The 21,558-nt window shown below is 44.3% G+C and overlaps 1 protein-coding gene across 2 annotated transcripts in view; it reads left to right on the top strand.

Annotated features, from left to right (window-relative positions):
* SFMBT2 (Scm like with four mbt domains 2) overlaps positions 1-21,558 on the top strand; it is a 117,037-nt gene that overhangs the window by 8,038 nt on the left and 87,441 nt on the right. For both annotated transcript variants that reach the window (XM_036400643.2, XM_036400642.2), the window contains exons 2-4: positions 6,415-6,575; positions 12,240-12,334; positions 15,952-16,192. In XM_036400643.2, the coding sequence (XP_036256536.1) occupies positions 6,470-6,575; positions 12,240-12,334; positions 15,952-16,192 (442 nt within the window). In that variant the 5' untranslated portion in view covers positions 6,415-6,469. The remainder of the gene's footprint in view (positions 1-6,414; positions 6,576-12,239; positions 12,335-15,951; positions 16,193-21,558) is intronic.

Raw genomic sequence — 21,558 nt, 5'->3', positions numbered from 1 at the left:
CCTGCTTATAAAACATCCAGCTCACTCAGGAGAAGGAAAACTGAATGGAAAAGTGCTTTAAGTTTTGTGGTTTGATCAGAGAAGTTTGAGGCAGGTTTTGGCTTGAAGTCCATCTCTAGGTCCTTAGGTTTTATTTACACAGACAGCTAAGAGGGTAATGTGTACCCAAGCCTGGGTGTCTGCCTGTCACTCTCTCTCTTTCTTTTAATACTGCAGGGCTTTTTGCTGTAAACAAGTTAACAGTCCCTAATTAGGTTCATTTTACTCTCTGTTATCTTATCTTACTACCACTTATCTCTGTGTGTATCCTGCACTCAGGAGTGTGTCAGGTAGGGAGGATGAGAAAATTGCTTTGTGGAGCAGGTTTGTCTCTGTTGGCATCAAAAGTGTGAAGCTTTTGGCACCAGTGCAAGGAGAGAGGAGAGCAAGGACCAGCTGAGTTACAGGGGCTGCCACCACCTTGCACAATCCCTTCTTCAGAGAAGTTTGGTTCCTTTCCTTCTCTGACTTTGAGACAGACAATCCAGTCCATCCCTGCTCTGGTGGTTCCCTAATTTCCTGTTTTTACATGTTTTGCCTCCAGGCTTGCTCATTTATTTTCTCTGCTGCACAAATGCTGACTTCAAGAGCAGGAAGATGAGCCCTGTTGAGTGGCTGGAGCTGGGGGACTGAGGGGGTTTTGGACTGACCATCCCTTACCCCAGGGCAGCATTAACTCTACCAGGATCAGTTTCTGGACACATTAATATCCTAACTCCTCCAAAAAGCAGAGCTCTGTGCCCTTCCCACAGTGTATTCCACTTCTTCACCAAATTCATTATAAGTGATTTCTTCTCTTTCCCAAATTGTGTCCCCTCCACCCTGCAGTTTCAACCAAGCTGCCTTCTTCAACAAGAACATAGAAAACAGATTATATTCTTTCCCCATTCAGCTGTTTTTTATGTATTTGAATATTGTGAACATTCCTGGTTCTCCAGAGTACATGGGATTTGTTTCTTCCACCCCAGAGTGCAACACAGAGCTGTTCAAAGCAGTAAATTTCCCTTATTAAAATCCTGTGGGGTCTTCAATATGAAAGAGAAATTGTCAGTTGATATAAGTGAAAACATTTGGGCGAGGGAAGCTCTCAAATAAATAATAAAAAACCCTCACAGGAATTTGGAAGAAAAGGTCCTTTATAGGTTTCCAACTGGTACTTTGTCTGAGAGGAGACACAGTCCCTTTTTCTAGGAGGTGAAACTGTTGCATGATGTGTTCAATATCCATTTTGAATGAGCTTCCAGTGCACTGTGCAGATGCTCAGGGGTGTGTGAATGGTGGCAGGCTGGCTCTGGCAGTGCCTCCTGGATCATGTCCCACAGGGATGAGATCCCCTTCATCCTGCTCCACGAACAGCACCAGGGCCACCTGGAATCTGAGCATCTCCCTTCACTGGAAGGTGTCCCTGCCCATGGCAGCAGGGCTGGAACCAGGTGATCTTCATGGCCTCTTCCAACCCAAACCCCCCTGTGACTGATGCAGCTTGTCTGCTGGGAAATTTGGGTATTTAAAACATTAGCAGGTGCTGAGCAGGAGCCCCTTGAGGGTTGTTCATCTCATCTGAATTTCAGGTGTCTGAAATTAAGGCAGTCATCCTTTGGATGTGATTTCTCTTGGTTTAGGCTGGATATTTGGAAAAGGTTCTTCCCCCAGAGGATGGTTTGTGGTGGTGTTTGCAGGGGTCCCAGGATGAGGGAAGAGATGAGAATCTTGACTCATGTTTCAGAAAGCTGATTTATTATTTTATGACATATACTATATTAAAATAAAATTACATATATTATATATATATTATATATAATGAAAAATTATGTATAATTATATTATATAAAATATATAAAAATTATATATATTTTATGATATATAATATTAAAATAGAATTACATATATATTATATATAATGATAAGATTATATATAATTATATAATTAGATAATTAGATAATATAAAATATATAAAATTACATATATTTTATGATATATAATATTAAAATAAAATTATATATTTTATGATATATTAAAATAAAATTGTATGTATTTAGTATACTAAAACGATACTAAAAGAATAGAAGAAAAGATTTCATCAGAAGGAAAAGAAAGGAATGGAAAAGAATGATAATAAAATCTTGTGACTGCTCAGTCCCAACACAGCTGGACTGTGATTGGTCTTCAAGTAGAAACAACTCACATGGACCAATCAAAGATGCACCTGTTGCATCCCACAGCAGCAGATAATTATTGTTTTTCTTTTCCTCTGGGGCTTCTCAGCTTCTCAGGAGAAAAAATCCTAGCAAAGAATGTTTCAGAAAATATGTGTGTGACAGTGGTTGGGCACTGGAACAGCCTCCCCAGGGAACTGGTCACAGCACCAAGCCTGACAGAGACCACAGAGTGTTTGGACAGCACTCAGGCACGTGGTAGGATTGTTGGGGTTGTCTTTTGCAGGGCCAGGAGCTGGACTTTGATGATTCTGGTGGGTCCTTTCCAACTCAGGACATTCTGTGATTCCCTGACCCCGCTGCCACTCTCAGGTGTCACCGTGCTGAGAGGTGGGACCATCTCCAGGCAGTGCCTGTTGCTGGATTTTGGAGGGGCCAAAATCAGTCCCAGATCACTGGGAAAGCAATGAAATTTATTTCTCCACCATTCAGGACTCAGCATTACATTGGCACACCTGGTTCACTATTCAGGTTAGAGGTTTCAGGGATTCAGCATCTTTCCTCTCTTCCTTGTGTCAATCCCGATTAACCAAGTGTGCATTGGAGGGAGAAAATAAGTTTTTCAGGAGTAGCTTTAAGGAAGAACCCTAGGGGTGCTGGATTTGTGTGTGGGTAAGGGACCTCTCCCTAGAGAGGAACACTCCAAAGGAAGAAAAACCAGGCTGGAGCTGACAGGAGATGAGAAATGTAAAATGGTGTGAGGAAGCCAATGCTGTGCTTGTACAAAGAGCCAATATTGATACAGATGACAAGGCAGGGCTGAGAGTGACAGCCGTGGGAAGGAGGAAATAAAAGAGATTCTTTATTATATTGCCTGGCTTTTCCTGCCTGTGAGTTAAGAGCCTGGATCTGAATTAAATACCAAGGGAATGGGAGCTGCGTGGGGGGAAGAATCGGCTCAGTCTGAGCCACCACTGTGCAGAAACAATGAGCAAGGGATCTGAAACCAGGGAATTTCCCCCCTCCCTGCTCTTTCAAATGCATTTCATAGGATTTTTCCTTTGTGCTCCTGCCTGGTGTAATGTCACCTTGAGCCTCTTTTGGTGCTGTTTCCCATCACCTTGTTCCCAGGCAAACCTTGATTTGGTTTCCAGTGGATTTTACTGGGAGTACAGTGGTGTGTGGTGCTGGTGTAATGTTGATGATTGCAGGGCAGCCAGTGTGCTACTGTTAACAGGATGGCTGGGGACTCTGTTTGAAGTGTTAATTAGCATCAATTAATAAGAAGTGAAAAATTAATACCCTGTGTCAGCTTTCTTTGCTAGTTAGTTGTATCAACACTAAAGCTCAGCGCTGTTTTGAGGCTGGTGTTTGCATAAGAGTTTGGTCTTGTTGTCACATCCTGTTGGGAAAATACTGAAGTGCTCTCCTGCCATAACTGATAAACTTGTTACTCCCAAAATAAACCAAGTTCTGGCCTCTGATAAATCCAGTTTCCTTGGGATGTGGATACTCTCAACATGACATTTCAAAACTAGTAAGTTGTCCATAGCTTAAGCAAAAAATACATTAAAATAGAGTTTAAAACCTCAAAAATGTTGATGATGTTGCTGAATGTGCCTCAGAGATTCTGTATTTCTCCCTTTTAATTGAAGTGGGCTCAAAGCCAGTTCCAGATGGGGCCGCTGAGGATGGGTCCCAGTTGTGTTGCTGACACCTTGGGCAGGTTCCTGCTGATTTGCCCATCCACTTTCCATTTCTGATAGCAAATTCCATGATCCAGGGGTTTGAGTCCCCTTCATGGCTCTGGTGGCAGATTTGGGCTGTGTAAAAACAAAAAAGCAAATACTGTTGTTGTCTGATTGGGCACCTTCAGCTTTTTGTCAGCTCATAACTCTGTTTTATCAGCATCATAGAAGCGCCACAAGATTTAACTACAATACTGAGAGGATTATGTTTCTTCTTGGTATTTATATTGTTAACCCTGAGCTCTCTTTAAGATGATGGATTTGTTGTGTTTAAATTGATACCTCTTTTTCTCTTTGAATTTTTTTGGTAGACCCAGGCTTTCTTCCATCCTTGTCTGGTCCCTGGCAAAAATTAAAACAGCCACATCTCCCTAAGGTTTAGCTTCAGCTGGCATCTCCCCTCCTCTCACATTTAACAAGCTTGATGTAAAGTCCTGATACTTAGCTAATTTATTATTAATGATATTTACGGAAGTGTCTCTATCAAAGGAGAAGTGGGGTTTTTTTTTTGACTTTCAGTAAACTGACTGCTTCTAGTTTCATGGTTAATTGAAACTTAATATACACTGGGGATGAGTGATGTGTATGTTCAGAGGTTAGCTGCTCTCAGAATACTCAGAGTCTATAATACACTTAATTCATTAGCAAGTCTCATGTCAACAAAGAATAAAGATGTAGTGCTGTGGCAGTGGGAAAAGGGTCATATTTGGGGAGTACTTCAAGTTTGCTGAGCACTCTGTGAAAACACCAACAACCATATTGCTCTGAGCTGGGTTATGATCTTCATTTTTTAAAATACTCATTTTTTCTTTCATTAGCAGATTCCTTTGGGGTGGGAAGAAAAAATTTCTGACTTTGCCTGAGAAACTTTTGGTGGGGGTTGAATCACCTGCCTTGGTAATTTGCTTTCACCAGTGATTTTTTTGTGAAACACCCATGGTTTTTGCAGGTTTTAATTGCAGCTGTGATTGCTCCAGCAGACATTCCCACCATGGTCCAGCTGATGGATATCAGACACTTGACACGCTCCTCATCTTTTTCAGTTCTGCTCACACACATCCATTTCTTCTTTTAAATTGCCATAGGAGCAGCCTTAAAAACTGAGAGTGAGAAATCCACAGCAGAACACTCTCCTCCTTTCTATTTTATAACCATCATATCTAGTCTTCTAGAATATGCCTCCAGAGTAGTAAAAGTTGAAAAAATCCCATCTATTTTTACAATCTTATTACATCCTGCTTTGCCTGGCCTGTGGCAGTAAACGTCTTCCCTACTTTTAGTCACACATTCGCCGAGCATTCGGCACAGTCCCCTCTTGTCATGCAGGGTTTGGAGGCTCCTCTAATAAAATAAGCAGGACCAGTCCTCCCCATCAGATATTCTGGACACACACCTTCCCTGCTGCCTGGCTTGGCTTTAGCATATCTTGTGTGAATAGCTGCTTCCCTCTGTGCCCATAACCCCAGCTCTGGGTTTTTCTTTTTCCGTCGTCCTTTTTGAAACCTCGTAATTCATCAGCATCTCGGAGTTTTACTGAAAAGCTCACTCTGGAGCTGTTTTTAATCTACTCCTAAAGGTGTATCTTGGGGTGTTGCTTGTCTGGTGTGGCTGGAAATACAGTTCTCATTTAGTCTCATGCAAGATCTGAGCATTGTGCCCTTCCTCATACTGTTTTTCATTTCTGTGAGTTTTTATTCCGCTTTGAATTTACTGTGGTCACTCCTGCTAGGAGAAACTCCTCTGCTAACACAACCTAATTTAAAATCAGCTACTATTTCCTGCCCTGCATGTTAAAACTGGTACAGTTACCTTAGGTCAGTCCTCACTCAATAAACAGTTGCAGCCAGCACTATTTCATGAAGGTATCTGCATTTTGCATTCTCAGTTTTATTTTCTAGAGTTACTCCAGTCTCTTTCTCATGAGTATTTTGACTTCAGTGTTTCCTCTGTTTCATTACCACAGATCTCTCCCTTTGGAAGTTTGAATATTTATGGAGTGAGATGTGTCTCGCACAGTGTTAGTCATTAAAAGGCTGGAAATCAAGGGCTGAAATGGCTGGAAGTTGCTGAAGATGGTTTTTTTTAGAATGGGTTGTGCTGCTTTTTGGGCTCATCCCTCTCTCTCTGTTGATGAGCTGGAGGGAACTTTGAGATGTGAAGCCTCTGGATGCTGCTTATTACCTTATTATCTTCTCTGTTGTCATTATTTTTGCTGTTGCTCTTATATTATTTCCACTAAGGTCCTTTGTTGTGGTTTTCATCCAACCCCAGCTTCAGGCTGGAGACAAGAGCAGGATGGAAGGGTCACCATCAGAGGGTCACAGAATTATTTAGGTTGTAAAAGACCTCTGAGATCTTTAATTTCAACTGTATCAACATGGGGCGACATGAAAACCGTGGGGAAAGGCTGAGGGAGTGGGTTGGTCTACAATAAATCACTCATTGCTTTTTTTTTAAATTTTCCTTGTAGCTTGTCCTCCTTTCTGCAGGATGAATTAGGAAGGCCAAGCCTCTTTCTCTGAGCCATGGAGACGAGGGCATCCTTCATTGCCAGCATGAGAGAGACCCAGCAGCTCTCCCCAGAGAAGGATCCCAGCCCAGCCAATGGTGATGGGGAGCACTTTGACTCAGGTGAGTGTGGGGTCCCAGTCCTCGGTTTCTCTGGGTCTGGATTGAAGGCATTGAGACAGCAATTCATGTTGGGACTCAAGTGTTCATTATTTCTTATCAGTAAAACAGTCTCACTACTGTGAGTACAGCAGCTTTTCATTAGAAGGCACAAAATGGCCAACAGTCTCTTGGTACAAGGTCTTTTAAGACTAAACTATCCAATTAAGAACTGACACCTGGATTATTTTCCCTTTTAACCCAATTACTGATCCCAAAGAGCCTGCAATGGGGACTCTTCTGCCCAATTACAAAATGCCACCCAAACCCATGAGAAGAAGGAAGAAGAAGCATGAAGAAGAAACCCAGGATGACACCCTGTGCCCTCCATCTTGCTTCCATCCACAACAGACTAAAAATCCCAAAACCTAAATTTCTCACCAAGTGATACACCTGCACTGCTCTCTATAATCTATTTCACCCTTTTGTGGATTCCAGTCTACCTTGAAGTCTGGGAAACTTTCTCCAGGAATGAGGGTCAAAGTCAGTGCTGCCCTGGGGGTCAGGGCACCCCAGAGCAGACACAGAAATGAATATTCCCAGTGCTCTGGGTTTCCAGAGGTGAGCTGCTACACTCCTCACTGCTGCAGCTCCTCAAGGTAGAGCTGGGAGGAATTGGGAATGGTTGTAGAGCTCCAAGCCCTTTTTTGGGTCTTAGGGATTGGACCCTGTCCTGTGACTGATGGGAAATAGGAGCTTTTCCTCTTCTGGACCTCATCTGCAGTATGTATCAGCTATTCAAAATTTAAACAAACAGCCATGGACAACCTTTCCCAAGGCATCACATTGTGTTCTCCCAGCTCCTCCAGCATTTTTTATTCTGTTGAAATTTTGTGGTGAAGAGAGACAGAACAAATATTCAGAAAACATCCTATTTCCACTTCTATCCAACAACCTCAAGAAGACTCCCAACACAATTACACAGTCAAAACCTCCTTCTTAATCAGCCTAATCCCAATAACAATCTACATCCACTCCAGAACAGTGGATGTAGATAAATTTACAGCATTTTTCCTTTGTTTTGACCTTCCCCCTCATTTCCTTCACTGTTTTTTGGAGTGCTTCAGGTGAGGGGGTTTCACAAACACTGAGGAGAGCTGGTCCCATGTTGTCCCTCATGACTGGATGCTTTGTAATGCTCTGGGATGGGCTCCTGAAGGTGTCAGGATCTGCTGTGCTAAATTTGGGTGTTCTGTGGTAGATGCACAAAGTAAATGCTGCATTCTGGTGATTTTTGATGGAATCAGGTGCTTTAACTTCCAGCCTTAGCAGGAGGAGACTGTGGCATATGATGGAAAAGTACATTATGGCTAGACCTAACCTACTTTGTTTCTCAAGCCAAGCTTTTCCCTGTGTCTCCCTCAGCAGGTCACAAATTTGGGCACTCAGCCTTCAGTTTCCTCACTCCTTGTAGCAGCTCAGTGATTCTCCTGTTTCCTTGGACACCAGATCCTTGGATTTCCAGAGTGGACACATCTGGGTTGGTCTAGTCACCACTGGATCTATTTTTTCTATTTTGAGAGATAGGAATCTCTAAGGCGAGATTCAGTTGGCCAACCATAGGCATTTTTTTTTGGGAATGAGGAGAACTGGCCTGCAATGCCTAAATTTTGATGGGGATAAGGATTTTGATGGCTCTCCCAAGGCTGTGCCAGAGGTTTGTGGTTGATCAGGTGTCTGTGTGTCTCCCCACACCTGTTGTGGGAGCATTCCAGTGCTCCATTCACTCAAAAAGTCATGTTTGTGTATCTAGGTGCTATAAATAAGATGTCTAAGCAATTTGCCTTAAATACTTTCTCCTACAGTGAAGCCTGAAGGGAAAAAAAAAATTAAAAATCAGTGTTTCTGGAGTCACAGAGTTTGGGTCTTTTATCCCTTTTCCATAGCTGAACATTCCAGGGGGCTGTTAACAGCTGGAACAGTTGCATTTTTATAATGTCAATGCATGAGCACTTTAAAGCCATTGAGAGGCTCTCAGATAATGACTTGTTGATTTTATTTGTCATCCTGGGCTTGTTTATACATCACCGTATTGTAAAGCAGCCAGCCTTGACTCTTTCATTAAGAAAAAGCTCTGGACCTAAGTACCAATAATTGGAAAGGGAGCTGGTATGTAAAACAGGTTTAATGGCAGATTTATCACCTTCCAGGGTGTCCTGTGCTCCTCAGCAGTTGGGTTTCTGTGATGGATGAGGAGATTTGTGTGCAGCCCTGTTGCATGTGTCGGTGGTGTTGGGTCCTTTGGGCTGGTCCCATCCCTGTGCCACTCTGTGTCTGCTCTGCCAGAATTCCAGCAGGGAACCAAGTCCATTGAAAAACCATTTCAGAAAACATACAGTCCCTTCAGAATCTGTTGTGGTGAAATGAAGCAAAATAAACCAGTGATGCTGTGATAAATGAGTACTCTGGCATTATTTTTACAGACCTTGTAAAAGTAATTTCCTGATAAAGTCTGCAGATAAAACATGGTGGAGGAGCCAGGCTGGTGATGTGTCAGAGAGGAATGAGCTGACAGCGAGGGAAGGCTGCAGCTCTCACTCTGCCTTGCCTCTGGGCCTTAAAAAACCTCTTTATTTGGGTTTAGAAAGGAGAGATCTGGGTGGTATTTTGTTAAAACAGGTGGTGGTGTGAATTTTGCTGGGCAGCATGTGAAATAACCTTCCAGTGAGAGTCTCTGTGCTGGCCTGTGGCAGAGCAGGTCAGGTGTGACCGTGGTCACAGGGGTCTCAGGTTGAGGGAAGAGACGAGGATCTGGCTCCATGTTTCAGAAGGCTGATTTATTATTTTATGATATATATTACATTAAAACTATACTAAAAGAATAGAAGAAAGGATTTCACTAGTAGGCTGGCTAAGAATAGAATAAAAAGAATGAATAACAAAGGCTTGTGGCTCGGGCTCTCCGTCTGAGCCAGCTGGGCTGTGATTGGACATTAATTAGAAAAATCCAACATGGGCCAATCCCAGATGCACCTGTTGCATTCCACAGCAGCAGATAACCATTGTTTACATTTTGTTCCTAAGGCCTCTCAGCTTCTCAGGAAGAAAAATCCTAAGGAAAGGATTTTTCATAAAAGATGTCTGCAACAGTCAGGGTTAATAAGGTTGTGAAGGACTCGATGCATCCATAACTAGCATCTAGTTCTATTTGTTAAAAAGCTTTTTCCAAATTCTGGAGAAGACTCTGACCTGCCTGGAGACTTTGCTCCTTGCAAGGGCTGCAGATGATGCACTGGACTGGCTGAAAACCTCTGTGGAATGAATCTTTCCTGTAAGGCTGCTGAGGAAGGCTGGAGAAAAGGACACACGTGCTGAAGGAGGGACTCACACAGGAATTTAGGGCAAAAACAGGGATAAAAACTGACAGTACACAGAGAGCATCCTGGACTGAGGAAAAGGGAAATGCTCTGACATGGAAGTGCCTGACCAGGAGAGAAGAGAGCTGACCTGGAAGTCACAGAATCACAGAATTATTTAGGTTGGAAGAAAACTCTGAGAACCATTCCCCAGCACTGCCAAGAGCACACCCTAAGCCATGTCCCCACATGCCACATCCCTGTGTCCTTTAAATCCAGGGATGGTGACTCCCCCACTGCCTTGGGCACCCTGTTCCAAATGTCCTGGCCATGTCCTGAGGTGGAGATGCCCTTGGGATTGTTGGAACAGCCCATCCCAACCCCACAGGCACAGGTAGCAGGGGGAGATGAGGCACAGGGGATGATGCTCTTCAAGCTTCTCATGTCAGGTGCTTCTGACCTTTGGTGGGTTGTGCTCAGGGTAAAAGTTGCTTAAGCAGTTTTAAGCTTGGAATGGATAATCATATCTGCCCACCTCCTGATGGACTTGGTTTTGGAGGCTCAGCCTTTGCAATCTCTGCACACAGCTCTTCTTGTAACATTAACTCTGCAGGGTTGCAGGCACGAAGGCTGACAAATATCCCTGTTCATCTAAATTGCCTGCCTGCATGATACAGAATTCTTCCACCAAGTTCCTACCTTGTGGTTAAGTTGTGGCTTATCATTCAGTCAAGGTTGAACAAACCCCTCATTCTGGGTCAGATATCTCAAGTAGAGCCAGTTTCTGAGCCTGGAGGTTTTTGCAGTGATTGCAAAAATCAAAACAGAGCCCATTCTTTATTCTGCCATGGATTTGTCTGTTTTTTGGATTGTAATCATGGCATTGGGTTATTTCTTGCTGTGTTGAAGAGTCATCTGGTAGCCTCTTTATCACTGGAGTAAATGTTGATTTGCATCTCCATATTTAAGAAGATGATTTGAGTTTAGGGCGAGGAGTCAGGCTTGATGCAGCAGCGTGCAAGTGTTTAATGGTGTTGACAGCTCAGCTCTGAACCCCCAGACAGATCTTTACCCTCAACCAGCTCTGTCTCAAAACCCCCTTCTGTTCCCCTTTTCTCTCCCTCACCTACATGGGTCTGGTGCCACAGGCAGCAAATAAAAACTGTGTCTTCCCCTTTTAATAATGAGAGATTTCCCCTTGCACAACATCATTTTCTCTGGTCCTGGAAACTGGAGACCTGTAGCAATAATTGCAATAAATTAACCTAGCCTTTTTCTTCATAAAACTGTCTGGGGAGGGTTCTTAATTCAGTTTGTCATGAGTCACTTTAATTACATCATGACCACACTGATGAATGCTGGGGCAGGTACAGGGTCTTGCAGAGTTTGCCTGATAAATGCTTATTGCACAGAGCTCATTGCCAGACTGTAAATATTTTTGCTCTGGGGATGAAACTGGGCTTGCAAGATTGCTTGGGAACAAAATGAAAACAATCAGATTTGGCTGATTTTCTGTAAGTGAAAGAAGATTTATTTTTAATTATTGCTGGGTGAGTTTCAGAAATGGTTTGGGGCCTTGGCTCTGCCTCAGTGTGGTTCTAAAGGAAGAAAACAAAAAGTGGTCATGTCCAGCCCTTGCTGTGGGGCAGGGGTGTGCATGGGGGAGAGAGGACCCAGAACCCCAAATGTGAAGGGGAGCAGGGATAAGAAGGCAGTAGGAGTCCAGTGAGGTTTGGGAGAAGCAGCTGTAGCTTGTAAAAGGGGTTTATCTGAGATTTATGGGTGCAGTGATGCTGAGGAAGGAGAAGAAGGGGTGGCAGGAGTGAAGAAAGGTCTCACTCACCCCATGGGTTGGTGTTTGCTGTACCCATGGCCCAGCCAACAGAAGCATCTTGTAATTTATCCCTGGGGCTCTGCTGTGACCACCAGGGCTGGGGGAGCACTTGGAGGGCACAGGGACATTGCAGCAGTGATGATGGGCAGGCAGCCACCTCCCTTACAGCCTGGGAGTCACCAAATGCAAAATTAAAGAGCCCAAGTGCCTCTTGCAGTGTGTGACAGCTTTGTGCCTCCACTGCCATGGAAGCAGAGTCATTTCTGGTCTCAGTGTTGGCTGCTAAAAGCCCAGAGTCTGCTGAATTCACAGCAAGAGCTGGTCAAAACACAGATCCTTAAAGCAAGCTTTCTGTTTTCCCTTCTGTTGATGTTTATACTGGTTGCTATTCTCACCCTGAACTCTTTGACACAACTTTTGCCTTCTTTGGCTGTGTTTTAGGCTGCTTTTCTTTCTCTCATTTTTTAATTTATTTTTTTTTTTCCTTCTCTTGAACAGATGAGGGCTCCAGCATTGAGGATGCAGACTTCAACTGGGACGAGTTCCTGGAGGAAACAGGAGCCAGTGCTGCCCCCCACACCTCTTTCAAACATGTATGTGCTCCCTCTGAGCCCTCTGGGTGTTGCACACATTCCCTCTTCTGGTTTGCAGGGGCTCCCTGGGGAACTGAAAGTGAAATCTTCCCATTTTGGGGAGAAATTGTCCCTCCACAAATGTGGCAGCCTGAGTGGGAATAGCCCCCAGCTGGTGTTGGGTGACCTTGGTGCGTTTGCAGTCACAGATTGCAGTTCTGTGTCTGTGCCACTCCCTTATCCTCTGCTTTTGCATCAGATTTTCCATTTTTGAGGGGTTGTGTTGCTCTCCTTTTCCTTCTAATGCACTCATTTTTTTTTCCTCTTCACCTGTTTTCCCCTCTTCATTCATTGTTGTCCATGCCAGCCTGCAGAGATGAATCTTACAGGAGTATTGTTGTTCCCCAAAGCTCCTTTTAGTGCCTGATTTGCTGCCTGGCAGAGTCCCTGAGCACCAGAGTTCAGTGTGGCCCATAGGAAACCATCTCTGCTGTCTCAGCAGTGTGGGGAGCAGGGGCTAGCTGGCAGGTGGAGCTTTTCCTGGCTGAACATGGGGCATGCAGGCAGTGACAGGTCTGTGCTGTGCTCTGTGTTAGCACCAGCAGCATTGAGGGCACCTCTGGAGATCACCTGGTCCAACCACCTTTGTCTCCAGGTGATTTTGTGGCTTGTTTTGTAGGGCTAAAGGAGCTGCAGGGATGAAAAAACCTCTCTTTTATCTAGTCTGAAAAACCAGAAGAGTCCTCCATTCCCTATTTTGCTTTCATTTTAACAACAGTTAACCCAGAGCATTGCAGGATGAAGCACCATAGTTCTCTGTACCCTCAAAATGCATTTGAGGGCACCTCTGGAGATCACCTGGTCCAACCACCTTTGTCTCCAGGTGATTTTGTCGTTGAGCAAGTGGACCAATCCTCAGTTGAGCAAGTAGACCATATTATATTTGTCTTTCTAAATAAAAGAGTCATTTAAAACTGCCATTTCAATTGGAAAGCAATCAGAGACAGGCTTACCTAGAGTTATAATCCCTCTGGATTCAGTAGCTGATAAGGTTCTAAGAACCCTGTGGCAGTGACAGGTCTGTGCTGTGCTCTGTGTTAGCATCAGCAGCATTTGAGGGCACCTCTGGAGATCACCTGGTCCAACCACCTTTGTCTCCAGGTGATTTTGTGGCTTGTTTTGTAGGGCTAAAGGAGCTGCAGGGATGAAAAAAACCTCTATTTTATCTAATCTGAGAAACCAGAAAAGTCCTCCATTCCCTGTTTTGCTTTCATTTTAACAAGAGTTAACCCAGAGTATTGCAGGATGAAGCACCATAATTCTCTGTACTGGAGATTTGCAGGGCAATGCTTATTGTGGAGTTTATTCTTGATCCAGCAGCTGCTTGGAGAGAGCACCTTGTCCCAGATTTCTGCTCCAGGCTCAAAGTAGAAAGTTTTGTGCTTCGTGAAGCCCTTAAGGATGTCTTTAATTGTGTGGAGATGCCCTGCTGATCCTGCTGATGCTGCTGACTGCAGTGTCTCAGCACCTCAGTCCTGGGAGTGTCACTGTGGGACAGATTGGTGCTGGGAACAGCCCTTGGTGACTGCTTCACAATCTGAAACTTGATCCTCAAAAATCTGCCCAAAAGCTGTTGGAGGAGATTGTATTTCCTGTCTGATTCTCCTCTTGATTCTCCTCTTGATGTGATTTCCAGTCACAAGTCTTCTTGGCTTCCAGAGTACCTTGCTGGTGTTATGGTGAGCACAGAGTTCAGAAAAAAACCCCAAAAAACCAGTAAATGAATCACTCTCTGCAGGCATCTGTGACAGTGTTCACAGGGGTCTTAGGATGAGAGAAGAGAGGATCTGACTCCATGTTTCAGAAGGCTTGATTTATTATTTTATTATTATATTATATTAAAACTATACTAAAAGAATAGAAGAAAGGATTTCATCAGAAGGCTGGCTAAGAATAGAAGAGAAAGAATGAATAACAAAGGTTCTGTCTCAGACAGAGAGTCCAGAGCAGCTGACTGTGATTGGCCATTAATTAGAAACAACCCCATGAGCCCAATCCCAGCTGCACCTGTTGCATTCCACAGCAGCAGATAACCATTGGTTGCATTTTGTTCCTGAGGCCTCTCAGCTTCTCAGGAGGAAAAATCCTAAGGAAAGGATTTTTCATTAAAGATGTCTGTGACAGGCATCAGGCTCAGGTGCTTTGAGCTGCAGCTGCAATTCTGTACTGGGAGGAGGCCAGGAGATCCAGTTTGTACTGGGACACGGGCCAGTCTGTAGCCTGGATTATTTGTGAGGACTCTGAGCATTGCTGGGCTCCTGGTTTAGCTCTGAGTAAAGCAGTGCATGTCACACACCACCCTCAGTGTCAGACCATGCCCAAAGGTCCCTCTCAGTTGTTCTGTGCCTCTGGGCATTGATTCTGCTGGAAGTGCCCACACCAGGAAAGGTGCAGGGAGTGCAGATGATACATGGGTTTGGCTGGGCAGCCCTTGGGTCAGAAACTGGAGCTGGATGGGTGAGGGATTACTGCTGATCGACCAGAGGAGTGTTTTTTCAGCAGCTTGGCATCCCCACCTCTGTGAAATCCTCAGTTGAGCAAGTGGACCATGTTATATTTGTCTTTCTAAATAAAAGAGTCATTTAAAACTGCCATTTCAATTGGAAAGCAATGAGAGACAGGCTTACCTAGAGTATAATCCCTCTGGATTCAGTAGCTGATAAGGTTCTAACAAACCTGACAACCTGTCCCTAAATGTTTCCTGAAGAGTGACAGGTTACATTTTGGATGGTTTTGTGAAGACAAGGCTGGCACCTGACCAGTGCACTGGCATCCACCTCTTCTTCATCAGCAGCAGCTAGAGGCATCCCACTGGTCCTTGGAGCACAGGTTATGCTGCAGCAGGCCCTGGTGTTCAGCAGCAGTGTCCCAAAAGAGATGCACGGGCATCTCCGGTGTCCTAAGGCACAAGACAGGTGCCCTGTCTCTGCTGAGATGAGTGGAAGTGACATCTCCACCAGATGGAGGACAGTGACCCAGAGAATTTACTTCTTTCAGTGACAGGTCATACCTCATTTTCCATGGGGGAATTGGTTGAGGCTTGAGCTGCTGAGGATGGGTGCAGTGGAAATTCTCTCCTTGGTCTGCCTGGTACAGCATTCAGCCCTTGATGCTTGTCAAGCCTCTAGAGATGCTTCAATGTTGTGATGTGACTAAATATTGTAGTTGGGCTTAACTCCTAGAGGTGCTCCATACCTGCCTTTCTGTGTCCTGTGATGTGCCTGGTGGAGCTCTGCAGTAGGAAATGAAGCTTCATTTGATTTATGCTGACTGTATCCAAGGCATTGGTGACATTTAGGGGTGGAAGATGAGTGCCAGTCCTCTCTTGGATGTAGTACACCTGAAGGCACCACTCCTGCACTTCAGAGCCTGTGGGACTTGCATGATGGGATATGAGCCAGTGAAGTAGGAATGGAACTGCCCAGAGAGATGGGGAAAGAGGTGGTTGGATTAAGAAGCACAATCAGCTCATGTCCTATCCCAGGGTTGCTCTTCAAGGGCAGCATTCCCAGGGGAGGTGAGGGGATCACCCTACCGAGCAGAAAAGTTAACACCATTCCTTTCTCCTTTTTTACAAGGTTGAAATCAGCCTTCAGAGCAGCTTCCAGCCAGGGATGAAGCTAGAGGTGGCCAACAAGAGCAGCCCAGACACGTACTGGGTGGCGACCATCATCACCACGTGCGGGCAGCTGCTGCTGCTGCGCTACTGCGGCTACGGCGACGACCGCAGGGCTGACTTCTGGTGTGACGTGATGACAGCAGACCTGCACCCCGTGGGCTGGTGCACACAGAACAACAAGGTCCTGATGCCTCCAGAGGGTGAGTTCTGTCTGCTTTGGTGGGGTCATGCTCTGCTGTTGGGGTCCAGGTTTCTGGCAGGTTTGGGATTGTTGTATTCGCGGGGTGCGCCGATGAAGGGAGGAGTGACGAGTCTGACTCCATGATGAATCTGAGAACTCCATGTTCTCAGAAGGCTAATTTATTACTTTATTGTACTATATTAAAGAATACTAAACTATACTATAGAATAAGAATACAGAAAGGATACTTACAGAGTGCTAAAAAGATAAGAATGAAAACTTGTGACTCTCTCCAGAGCCCCGACACAGCTTGGCCCCAGTTGGCCAAAGACTGAAAACAACTCAATGAAACGATCACCTGTGGGTAAACAATCTCCAAACACATTCCACATGAGCAAAACACAGGAGAAGCAAATGAGATAAGAATTTTTTCCCTTTTTCTCTGAGGCTTTCCCAGGAGAAAAATCCTGGGATTTTTCTCACAATCCTGAGAATGTGAATGGGATGGATGGGTACTGCAGGTCCTCGGCTGGTGTTGGGTGATGTGGGCAGGGTTGTGTCCCCACAGGATTCAGTTTGCCAGTCAGCCTTCAGCAAAGGAGTTTTTGCCTTAGTTGGTGACAACAGAAGGCACTTCCATAGGGAAATGTCTTTTTACTGCTGAACTGTAATGCTGTGATTTTCACTTTAGGGAAAAGTCCTGTTCTTGTGGAAAGGAGGGGCTGAAATTCAAGAGTGAGAACAAACTAAAATAAGCAAGATCAGCTTGGATGTAACCAAAATCAGAAGCTGACTTTGCACTCAAAACTGTTTTACCCTGAAAGTTTAAAACCTTCCATTGCCGGACTCTGGCAGCTCTTAAATCCAATGGTAGATCCACGTGATTAAAGATAGCAGAATTTGATCATTATTGGTTAGGGCATGTCCTGATTGGCAGCTCTTAGGTGCACAAAAGCTGAATGGAAGTGTTGCAGGTTCCTGAGTGGCCCATGTGGAGCAGTTTGTTAATAATACAATTTGATCCCCAAGGTATTTGAATATAAATATATATACATATTAATGTATATAGGCCATGTGCATCAACAGAGCAGCTGTGGTGTATCCTTGCTACCACATTGCTCCAAGCAGAGGCATATTGTCAGCGTTGCTCCTAAGTATTCCTGCCATATATCCCATTTATTCTGCATCAAGGGAAGAAGAGATGAATATTCAGCCTCCAGCTTGTGCATACATTTAAGGAAAGTCTCATTTAAGGGCTCTGCTGCTGAAGTTACTCTTTTCCTTTCTGCTGTGTGGCCACTGGGAACAGTGCATGTGCCAGTTGTGTGCCACGTGGGAATTCTCCTGGAGTGAGTGTTCCCTGACTTCCTCCTGAAGTGAGCTGTAGACACAGTCTTTGAATCAAAGCTGACATTCCTGCCTTGCATGTGCCCAGCTGTGAGCTAAACTTGTCTTTTTGTTCTGGTCTGTGTGTTTTGAATAAACACAAGATTGATTGCTTAAAAAAAATAAGTCCTGAAGATAAATCCGGCTGAGAAATCTCTTGGCTTGGTACCAGTAAATCAAGCTGATGTGAGAGGGGTGAGGTGTTTTATTTTATTGGCCTCTTAAACTGCATTTTATTATGTGGATTACAATCAGTGTTACCAGAAAGGTGTACAGTGCTACAGACTAAATCTCAAAAGTGAGGGTCAGGGGGGGTAAGAGAATTTACTGAATGTCATAATAGAAAATAACAATTCCCTTATAACCTGAGGCAACTGCTTTTCATGGATCTGTTGGAATTTGCCCTTTGGGTCGTGGCCACTCTGTGTGAATTGCCTTGCTTGAGTGACTGCCACTGTTCAGAGTGCCCTACATCCCTTTTTCTCTGGTGGGTGATGTAACTGGGCATCAGGGTGTTGAATGTGGGCAGCTGCCCTGTTAGTTTGGGGCTTTTTTGTTTATTTTCCCACTCCCACTCTGGTTTTCAGTGAATAAACTTAGTTGAATATGTCACAGTATAATTTTCAAAAAGAAGAAATTAAATGCATGGGTTGTTATTCCAAAAGAGATGTAAGCATTTAAGAGCTTGGCTCGTTTTGGAATGAGGCATCTCAAATGCCCATCTTAGCCTTCAGGACTTAATCATAGGACCTATGCATTGGTAAAAGAGAAACTGATGTTCTCTATGAACTCTGTGGAGATTTTTTTTAAACTTCTTTATTTTGTTGTCAGACTTTTGGGAGAAACAAAAACCAGCTTTAAATTGCACGGACCCAGTTGTGAAGGCAACTTCACAGCACAACAAAGTTCTGCATATCTTGATTACAGTGGCTGTATCTGTTGGCTACAGCATGGCTGGGGCTGGTTGTCTGTCATTAGGCTGTGATTTTAATCAGGAGCTGAAGGCCTTGGTTAAAAAGCAGAGTTGCCAAAATGGACTTGTTTAACAGCCAGGATGACAGCACTGGGACAATGCTTTGTTTCTGCTCACGAGTCAGGTGGGACTGATGGGTGCTCATCTCGTAAATGTGCTGCCGGACAAGAATAGTGGAGTGATGGGACAAAGAATTTCATTAGATGGGAGAGAGATGCAACAAAATGGGCTGGTTCAGTTCAGCAGATCAATAGAACTTGATTTAAAGTCCAGCACACACAGAGCTTTTAAGAGGCGGCTGCCAAATAATTGTAGTTTATGATCCAGACTGAAGGAAGTTGATTAATTTGCAGACTGCTGCTCTGTTATTTATGGGGTGACATTAGTTGCATCATGGTGCCTGTGGCCTGTGAGTAAAATGTCAAGTCATGTTCTGTCCTCCTGTGACGTGATGGTGCAGTCACCAGGCCAGGAATACCTGAGGTGGCAATAAAATGTCTTGGTTTATGGCAGGATGATGTGAGTGCACGTGTGCCCGTGAGCTTCATGCTCCAACCCCCTCCTACACAGGAAATCAAAGGAGTAAAACTGTAGTTACTTCAAGCTCTGTCATTAATTATATTTTTCTCATTACAAATCGGTGTGTAATTTGAATTGCAAACTCAACTATCCTGGCAGAATAGATCTGTTTACCATTCAAAGCAAAATGAAAATTATTTAAATTAGTTAATATAGAACTCATTTGAATGAATTGGATGTTTATTCATGAACTAGCTGAGGCAAGTGTGAAGCTGTCCTTATGGTCTGTAGCTTTGGCACTGATCAGCTCTAATGTCACGTCCTGGGACAGAGATTTCTTCTTTATTGCATATTAACTGTGGTGTAAGCAGTGGGTAACTACAGCCTGATGTAGCTGAGTGTGAAATTTTCATCCTTCCTGACAAGGCCCTTCAGCACTTGTAATTCATATGAGGAAGGGCAGCCTGCTTCAGAGTTCCCTGGCAGTGGCAGGGCTGTGGTGGTGTGGGAGCCTTTGTTTCCTGCACTCTAAGGGTGAGATGGAAGGTAGATTTTCCATCATTTAGTTAAAATTTCCCCATTGTATCACCCTGAATGGTAACAGGGATAGAATTTATTCCCTCCTATGTCTTACCCAAAACTCTCTTCCTCCTCTAAGTGCAGTTGTTTGTCGCCATCCTCTATCCCTCGGACTGAGCATCCTTCATCCCTTTTACCCACTGAGCATTAAAAATTGGAGCCTAACTAAACTTTGCTGACTAGTGAAAGGAAAAGAGGTGTCCTTTGGCCTGTTCACTTCCATGTATGTTTTCCTCTGCTGGTGACACTTGAGTTCATGGCCACATCCACCATCGGGCGCAGGAGCAGCGTGGAGAACCTGACAAGTGTAGTAGCTAAATTATGCATTGTGAAAGAGCAGGGACATCCTGGGATTGACACTCAGGGGGTTTTTGTGCAGATTGCAGATTTCCAGCTGAACTGACGGAGCCCAGGCTCCCCTGGCACTGTTGTAATGCATCCTGGAATGAGCTAAAGACGCCGGATGAGGGGATTGCTTTGTACACTTGGAATTGCAGCAGTGGCTCTGCTTTGATGCTATTGACAGATGGAAATTCAAACAGGGCATTTCTGTGTGCAGATCTGTGAGCTGGAGTCTGTGGAGATGGGAAGAAACACAGCAGGGAGAGAACCAGGTCCATATTTTGATTTTGTGGTGGGCTGGTGCAAATGGGGAAACCTCTGGACACTGGCTGTACCTGGGCTTGGTGAGCAAGAAGATCAGTCCCACTGTGATTCTGTGTGGGAAAGCAGCTTTTACTTCCCTGTTGCATAAATACAAGGAGGATTAAAGTTCAGAAGGCTGATCCTGGGTTGAAATAACCTCCTCTTTCATGGTGCTGAGCCTGATAATGTTTAGTCATCAAATATACCATTAAGAGGGGTAGACTTAAAGCATTTTGCCTGCCCAGGCTGCAAAGGCAAACACCATCATTTGGTCAGTATTTGAGACAGGTTTTCATGTGGCTCTCAGGTGAGATTAAGGCCAAAGGAGGGAAATTTCACTGTGATTCCAAGTGCTGGGTCAGATTCTGGGCAGGATATGGTGGAAAAGGGAGATAAAACTTGTGCTGTGGCATGTTGAGTTACCTTCAAATGACAACTTACTGCTTTTTTTGTTTGGTTGGTTTTATATATTATCATGTGAATCTATCACAGAGCAAAATTCTGCTCTTTGAGGTCAGCAGTGTAAAGGAGGGGAGAAATGGATCTGGTTGGACTTGGTGAAATTTACAGCAGGGTGATTCTGAATGGCCAGAAGATGGTCTGCTGTGTTGCAGGTGTGCATTTGATGTCACTCCAAGGCACACAGAAGGCTTTTTTTTGGGGTCACAGCTCAGGGTGGTGGTGATGTGGCCCATACCCTTGGCTTTCAGCATCATTTCTGGAGCTGCCTTGCTGAATACAAAGCTTGTCCATGGATTCTCAAAAGAGGGACACAGAGATCAGAGATGATGTTTCTGACAATGGATGAGGGTGTTCAGAGATTCTGTTTCAGAAAATGCAGTCATGGATATAGCTGGGGTTTTTTTTGTCGTTTTTTTTTTTTGTTTGTTTGTTTGTTTGTTTTTGTTTTTTGATATTTTTTTTTTTTAATAAAGTCATCTTCCCCCAGATGATCTCATCCCAGAGGAAGTAAAAATTAAACTGTACTTGCAGGTAGAGGGATCGGATGGGCAGGGTGGACTTCTCCTTTTGCCTTTTTACTGGTATGGAGAGCAGATCTAGCCCTGGTTTAGCTCTTTCACCTGAAATATTACTTCCTAAGAGCTTGTGGCTGGAGAAAATAAGTAGGCATTCACTGAGCTTATGCTGTTTAACATCAGCTAAGAACTGGGCCCTCGAGCCAAGTAAAATGAAACTCGGAAATCTTCTTTGGCAGGTTGCACTCTCAAAGCCTGTGGATGTTTCTAAAGCAGTATACAGGGCTGTTTCTTAAAATCTCTGCC

Source organism: Molothrus ater, chromosome 5, assembly GCF_012460135.2.
Source record: "Molothrus ater isolate BHLD 08-10-18 breed brown headed cowbird chromosome 5, BPBGC_Mater_1.1, whole genome shotgun sequence".
NCBI lineage: Eukaryota > Metazoa > Chordata > Aves > Passeriformes > Icteridae > Molothrus > Molothrus ater.
This window is presented reverse-complemented; position numbering and strand designations above follow the sequence as displayed.